Consider the following 8,853-nt stretch of genomic DNA (forward strand, 5'->3'; position numbering starts at 1 on the left):
TATGATTTACCTAAAATTATATAATTTTGAGTAAATATTGTACTTTTGTATGATTTACCTAAAATTATCTAACTTTCTAAGATATAAAAGCCTTTTTAACGACCCATACCTTAAAATCAGTACGTTCGGAATAATTTAATTGATATAGAATCAATACATTAAAATCATATCAATTACTTACCAATATCTTAATTGGTATAAAATAAATACGTTACAAAAATATTTAGTACTCCAATTATATTGATGTTGTATCATCAAAAATTGAGTGAATCATATTATCATTAAAAATTAATAAATATAATTTATCTCACTTGATTTCCTTCAAAATTATTTAATAGAAACTTTCCAAAATAATGAATTTATCAACATAATTTTGAAACCAAATTTCATATGGTTAGAAGATTTTTAACCTCTCATTTAACAAAAGGATAAATATTATTAGATACATATTTTAATAAAATGTTTTAGGCATATCATTGCTTTTATATATTGTATGGAGTTTTTTGATAAAAAATTCATAGATATTATTATAAAAATAAAGTATATTTTCAAAATATTTAAAATACAACATGTGCCATCGTCATTCTCTGTATAGAAAAACTAACTACTATTTTCTATTTTCACTTTAATAAGATTTCTTACTAATACTACTAAATTATTTAAAATATAGAATATGAAAGTTGTATATGTATATATATATATATAATATATGAAAATTTTTAGAGATTATTAAATAAAATAAATATATTAGATCTATTGACTTTTTTAAAAAAAAATATTTAAAAATAACTATGGGTGTTAATAAGCATAAGTAATCGAATGAAACATAAGTATTGTATGAATAAATAGTAATAGAATGAAACATAAGTAATGTATGAATAAGTAGTAATAGAATGAAACATAAGTAATATATGAATAAATAATATCAAAATTGTATGATATTTTTTATTAATCATACAATTTGTTTGTCATTTATAAAATTTAAAATTTAATTGAACAAGTTCATCAATAATCAATATATATATTTATCTATATATAATATAATATAATTGAAATATTACCATTAAAACTTTAATGGGTCAATTCTATCCAAATACAAAATAATATATTACGGATACACACGGGTAATTATATGGTTCGCACATATGGTACTGATATTAACACATTTAATTAAATGTAATAACGAGAATAAGTTTACAATTGATTTAAATAGTTGGCTTAATTGCAACTTTGGTCCCCCTATTTTGTCTTTTTCTCGATTTTAGTCCCCCCATTTTTAAAACCACGATTTTGGTCCACTTTTTGAGTTTTCCAATGAAAAAGAGACTGGAATAGGGACTAATTTTGCAGAAAAAACAAAATAGAGGGACGAAAATTGCACAGAAAACTTAAAAAAGGGACTAAAATAGTGATTTTTAAAATAGAAGGATCAAAATCAAGAAAAAGAAAAATAGGAGGATTAAAGTTGCAATTAAGCCTAAATAGTTTTATAAATAATTCCAAAACAAAAATATTGATATATAGGAATAATTAACTATTGATTCAAATATTTTATATATGGAATAATATATTTGATTTGTAAATTGAGTTTAATCAATTATATTAAATATTTATTATTAATTGTATTATATAATTTGATAGAATATTTCTTCATTATAATTTGTCAATTTAAGATTTTTGTTATTATAAAAAAATTTAATTATCATCAAATATTTTTAAACAATGTTAAAATTAATTTATTTTTGTTTCAAAAATATCATCAAAATATTGAATATTAATAGAAACATGAAGTTACTGATAAAAAATTGAATATTAACGGGAACATGTAGTTATTAATCAAAATATTGAATATTAATAGATTTTTTTTTTAATATTAATGGTACATGAAGTTACTAATCAAAATATTGAATATTAAAGATAATATTAAATTACTGATCAAAATATTAAATGTATTGAATATTAACGGAAACATGAAGTTACTGATAAAAAATGGCATGTTAACGAGAGCATAAAGTTACTGATCAAAATATTGAATATTAACGAGAACACGAAGTTATTGATCAAACTATTGAATATTAACGGAAAAACAAAGTTATTGATCAAACTATATTGAATATTAACGGGAACATGAAGTTATTAATCAAAATATTGAATATTAACGAGAACATGAAGTTAGTAATCAAAATATTGAATATTAACGTGAGTATTAAATTACAGAGCAAAGTATATAATATTAACGGGAACATGGAGTTACTGCTAAAAATATTGAATAATAACGGAAACATGGCGTTATTAATCAAACTATTGAATATTAACAGGAACAAATTTGAAACATTAACAGAAACACGACGTTAGTGATCAAAATAATGAATATTAATGAGAACTTGAAGTTATTGATCAAAATATTGAATTTTAACGGGAACATGAAGTTACTGAGCAAAATATTGAATATCAACGAGAACACGAAGTTACTGATCAAAATATTAAATATTAAGGGGAATATGAAGTTACTGGTCAAAATATTGAATATTAATGGGAAATGAAGTTTATTGATCAAAATATTGAATATTAGTGGGAACACGGAGCTACTGATCAAAATATTGAATATTAACGGGAGCACGGAGTTATTGATTAAAATATTAAATATTAACGGGAGCACAAAGTTAATGATCAAAATTTTGAATATTATCGAAAACATTAAGTTACTATCCAAATTTTAAAAATTAACAGGAACAAATTTTGAATATTAACGGGAACACAAAGTTACTAATCAAAATAATAAATGTTGACGGGAACACGAAGTTATTGACAAAATATTGAATATTAACAGGAACATTAAGTTACTGATAATTTTTTTGAATATTATCGGAAACGAATTTGGAATATTAACGGGAACACGAACTTATTGATCAAAATAATGAATATTAACGGGAACAAGGAGTTACTGATCAAAATAATGAATATTAACAAGAACATGAAGTTACTGATCAAAATATTGAAAATTAACGGGAAGAAATTTGAAATATTAACGGGAATACGAAGTTACTTATCAAAATAATGAATATTAACGGGAACATGAAGTAACTGGTCAAAGTAGTTTTCTATTAATTATGCATTTTGAATGAATCATTATTATAAATGGAGTTTGTAGTGGTTTCTCATTGGCCTACAAGACAGAGCTGATAGTTTGAGATTGGGCTGATAGTTTGTAGTTATAATTAAGCCAAAATAATTAATTTTCTCCTTAGCTAGCAAAAAATAATCGATTCTCCTTAGCTGATAGTTTGAGATTGGGCTAATAGTTATCACTAATTGAATTATATAATTTGATTGAATATTTCTTCATTATAATTCGTGAATTTGCGATTTTAAAACTTTTCCTTCATTATAATTTGTTAAATAAAATATTACTATTTTTATAACTTTTTCAATTTTACCCAAAACTTAATCTTTTACTAATATCTTTTATTTTTCTCAATCACAATGCGCGAAAACGACGGATACCCGTGCGAACGCACGGGTAAGACACTAGTTTATAATCAGCATGCAATTCTCTTAATATCAATAAAGGCAAGTATAATATTTTTTTCTAATATTGAACATACTATATGGGATGATAAAAACACAAGAGAGTTAAAGTATTATTTAATAAAATTCATTTATCGGTATCTCTCTAATACAGTGCGAAACCACCACATTCTTACTTATTGTTGTTACTGTGTATGTATATGCATAGATAGTATATTGCCTTATTTTTATGTTTCAAAGGTGCCACAATCGCAAACGAACACATAATAGTGCAGTTGAACCAATGCTTCTGTTCATGATAAACAAGACAGTGGTTCATAGTAAATTTAAAAACAAACTTGTAATATTGCCTTACGATATCACGAAACGGTAAGTTGTAGAATATTAACATACTATAGCACTTTAACATGTTCATCAAGATATATAATTTAAACTTTAATGTTCCGGTATCTTATTTATTCGAAAACAAAACAACTGACAATTAGGGTATTTTTATCTCTATTTCAAAATCCTATCAAATAAATTAATATCGAAAACTCATAATATCATGCTATAGATATTATAATTCTACAGTGCTTTAATTTTTTTTATGAGAAACAATAAAACGTACCCGGATTTATTACACCGATTCTTCTTGTGTTCTTGATTTGGATTTGTTTTTCTCCTCTTTTCATTCTTCCATTTTATACTTTAAACAGAAACCTCGATTGCCATTATTTGACATACTTATAAGATTGTTAGAAAAATCAATTTAAACTGAATGGAATCGAGGCTAGAATCGTGAATGAAATCACTTTCCTTATAAGTATTTCAAGCACTCTCAATATGTCTTAGAGTTGGAACGCAGGAATACCCAGGATAATTCTGTCTTTTATCGAGTTTGCGTAAGACCGACGAAAACTCGGATGTAGCGAAGAGTGTCTAGAATTTTAGTGAAGATAATAGGCTTATCAGATGTACAATTTTTGTTGTTTATTTCTGAATCAAGAATGAGGTTTTTATAGACCACTTTAGTATTGTTTATAAGGTAGCGACCCTTCGTGAAACAATTCCTTTTCCAAAAGTTACAATGTTTGGCCTATTGCAACATTTACCAAGAGTTGCATGTTTTCATTCTGCAACACTTCACGAAGTGTTGCCTATTTCTGATTCAAACTACAAACAGCCTATTGCAACACTTCACGAAGTGTTGCCTATTTTCATATTCAAAATACAAACTTCACATAGATATATTTTCTTGTCATTTTGGAACACACCTATGGTGATTAAATATTATTAGATATTAATAATTTCCAACAGTACTCAATTAGATTGTTGTTCCACGTTATGAAGTTGTCTCCGGTTATGCTTAGAATTTTGAATTGATGCTTAAGATTTGACATGATTATATCTATAATTCAGATGAACATAATCAATATTTAAAAACTAAAAGAAATATCAATTTTTATTCAATCACAAAATTCATGATTACATATTATTTAAAACCTATACTAACAAACCAAGCTATGATAAGTAGTGGTAAGACGAGGATTATTATTAAAGCTACAAAATCATTACCTAATTCTTCATGCATAATAAGACTGAAAATTAAAAAAATGATTACAATGAGGGTGATGAGCAAAATAAGAAAATCAGCCATTTGAAAAAAATTGTAGGTAGATGTTTTGAGAATGATGTGAAAATTATGAAAGGAGTTGAAGTATTTATAGAGGTAAAAATAGTCGTTATATTACCGTTGGGGAAAAGGAAAAAGAAAAAGAAAAAGGTTGATTAAAAGAATATTTAAACCAAAAATTAAGTGTGTTAAAAAAAATATGACTGTTATAAGTGTTGGAGATAAATATAATCTATAACATATAAGGTAAATGAACACATATGATAAAAATTAGTACATGCGTATGGGGTTTTAGACCTCCACTCAATATTAAAAGAATATTTACATATGGAGTCTCAGACTTCCATTGAATATATAAGTTAATATCTGCAAATGGGATTATGACCTCCACTGAAATATAAAAGTTAGTGTTTGCATTAGGAGTCTCAGACTTCCATTGAATATAAAAGTTAGTAACTGGATATGGGGTTTTTAAACCTCCACTAAATATAAAAGTTAGTAGCAACATATGGTGGTTTTTAAACCTCCACTAAATATAAAAGTTAGTAGCAACATATGGTGGTTTTTAAACCTCCACTAAATATAAAAGTTAGTAAATATATAAATATAAATGTTAATAATGGTATATGGGGTTTTAAACCTCCATACAAAGTTTATAATAAAAATAGTCACACTAGTTATAAATCACTTGACTGGTTGTCAGTTTTCTATAACCGGGGCAAAATAAAAAAAAAAAGATTAAAGTGATAAGTATAGAATATATACCTAGTGTAGTAAACACTTTTGATAGAAACGATCGTGCTGATAACGTGTTAAGAATAACTAGATATTGAACCTAGCTTAAGTTGAATTTATGAAGCCAATTATGAAAATGATGGAGGAAGTGGAATGAAACTTTTCTATCTTTCAAAGTAAAACTTTGTGTGTAATTTACATTTACCAAAGAGGTGTATTTATACTAGTGGAGAAATTACTATTATAATTAGTATCACTATTCTATCTTTGACAAATTATACATCACCAATAATTTGTCATTACTATTCTAATTAAATTTGACTATTAGATAGAAATTTCTAAATAATAATAATAATATTCTTTATTATTATAACAGGTACTTTTTAGTTTAGTATAGCGGGCAATATACCAGTGATTGAGAAGTACAAACTCAACTGTAATCAGGGACGGAGCCACATGCATGACTATGTAGGCATATGCCCCCACTTGAATTAAACTCAATTTGATATACTAATCTCATAAAAAAACTCTTAACATGATGGATGTTTTTATTCTTAGAATTAAAGAAAAATTAATTACCTAAGAAATATCAATTGATTTATGAAGATAAAATATGTTGTATAATTATAAATAAAAAATAAGAAAATCATTAATAATTTTAAAATATTAAAAAATATATAAAAATATAATTATAATATTTATTTATAAATAATATATTATAATTTTAGTTAAACAAATTTATAAATTTTGCCAATTTTGCCCCCACAATTTAAAATTTCTGACTCCGTCCCTGACTGTAATAACATCAGTTTACCAACCGTTGTGAAATGTGTTTTTTTTAATCGTGTGTTGATTCACAACAAATTTAGGGATCATTATCTTTTCTTCTCTTTGCCCGATCAGGAGTGGTTGAACTTTAACATGATGCGGAGCACTCATCAACAAGAGGCCAAGGATTGGCAGGCCACCTGGGCAATAGCGTGTGTAGCATATGGTAATGGAGAAATCAAAGGCTTTATGTTGAAGACTTTATCCTGCCACATGGTATGGTTCGGGAAATACAAGATAGGACTCATCAGTATATAACAAGCATTCAACAGTTTTTAACCACAAACGATAAAAGCATTCAACAGTATTCTTCGGTAGTATGGTGTTGTTTGTGAGTCATGTGTCATGGCATAGTGATCTCACATTAAGTAATGATTGGATGTGATACATTACCGACCTCTACAACACATTTTAACCACAAACCATATAAGCATAGCTATTAGTCTTATTAATTTAGATTACAAGGCAAGTTATGCAGCTAACTATATACATCACACGTTAAAGCATTAGCCAAAACTTTCTACATCACACCATTTGTGGAGATTGGTCAGTAGCCAAATATTATGTCATTTTTCACCATTTTTTCTTTCAGCATGCAACGTACGTTTTGAGTTGTCTTCTTTACCATACAAGATAGTGACACACACATAAACTAATTGCCTCTAAGTGGTTAAACACCATTTTCATTTTCTTTTCTTTCCGCAAGAAAAACTTAGAAGGAAGAAGATGGATAAAGCTATGACTAAACTCGGAAGCTTTTGGGTCTCCAAGAAAGCTAAGGAAGAGATTTCCAACATAACCAACGATATATCTGTTAGTCCTTTTTCTGTTTCTGGTTTACTTTTTCTTCGTTTCTTCAAGACCGCCTTTAAATCTTGAATTTATGTTTGATTGTTTCATAGCTATGTAGCACTGACACCTCTGGAAAAGATACTATGTCGTATCACTGTCTATGTTTGAAACTGACACTGGCACTTATCGTATCAGTGTTGCGTCTGTGCTTTCATAGTTTCTGAGTTAATGCAAACATAGTTTCATGTACAAGAATACTCATATGCATTTGCACTTTCAGTCTTTCTCAAATACTGTTGAAGACAAGGCTAAACTTTTCATCAACAAGCTCAAAGGTACTATTTGAGGAGAAAACATGTTACAAGAACAATTTTGACGATAATAGCATTTGACTCTCCATTCAATTCTGTTTTTCTTACAGGCAAAACTCAGAAAGCCTTACCAGATCTTCTACGAGAGAACAACCTTCCTCCGGGTCTGTTTCCGCGTAACATAACATGCTATGAGTTCGATGAATCAAAAGGAAAGTTGGTAGTGCACTTGTCCTCCCCTTGTGAGGTATGCTTCAAGGACTCATCCATTGTGAGATATTCTAACCGTGTGAAAGGGACACTGTCAAAGGGGAAACTCATTGTTATAGATGGTATGAAAACCAAGGTTCTTATGTGGGTTAAGGTCACAAGTATTTATGTTGAGAGTTATAAATCTGACAAAGTATGGTTCACTACTAGTGGTGTTAAGAAATCAAGGCCTAAAGATGCCTATGAAATGCCTCGTGAAGCTGTTAAGGTTGAAGAATTTTGATTCCAATGAATGTACATATAAACTTATTATTCATTGAACAATTCATTAATTTAATTTGTGTGTGTAAGTTTATAGGTGTGAAGAAGCTATGATATATATGATAGTATAATATACTTGGATATAATATGTATATTACACTTTATATTGTGTTGTGACCTGTGTTAAGAAGGGCACTCTCTGTGTTTGCAAATTCAATGTTGTTTCTGTACTTGTTAGTGTGTTAGCTCTATATATACTTTAATTAGCTAATGATTATTTAATATTTATGCATTTTGAAAATGATACAAAAAATAGTATGCATTTTGAAGATGATACAAAAAATAATAAGTTTAACTCTTAGGTTTACTCTTTCTGCGGAGGAGAAATGTTTTAGTATATTATTTTGGTCCATCGTGTCTTTAGTCCGGGTTCGTAGCCTCTTAGATTTACCCTCTTTGGTATACAAGCCCCCAAAGTGAGAGGCCTTCTAGGGGCCGGGTGGTTGACTACATTATTCACTTCACTTGTTTATTGCGTGTTGAATTGTGTTGATTTTTTCTATGTTTGAGAGT

The 8,853-nt window shown here is 27.7% G+C and overlaps 1 protein-coding gene across 1 annotated transcript; it reads left to right on the forward strand.

Moving 5' to 3' along the window:
* The first annotated feature begins 7,211 nt into the window (after window positions 1-7,211).
* On the forward strand, window positions 7,212-8,471 carry LOC131604706 (uncharacterized protein At5g01610-like). Its single transcript, XM_058877133.1, has 3 exons — window positions 7,212-7,519; window positions 7,779-7,833; window positions 7,920-8,471. Exons 1-3 carry the CDS (start codon window positions 7,433-7,435, stop codon window positions 8,300-8,302), a joined length of 525 nt encoding a protein of 174 aa, XP_058733116.1. The 5' UTR covers window positions 7,212-7,432; the 3' UTR covers window positions 8,303-8,471.
* The last annotated feature ends 382 nt before the right edge of the window (window positions 8,472-8,853 follow it).

This window comes from Vicia villosa, linkage group LG1 (genome assembly GCF_029867415.1).
Source record: "Vicia villosa cultivar HV-30 ecotype Madison, WI linkage group LG1, Vvil1.0, whole genome shotgun sequence".
Lineage (NCBI taxonomy): Eukaryota > Viridiplantae > Streptophyta > Magnoliopsida > Fabales > Fabaceae > Vicia > Vicia villosa.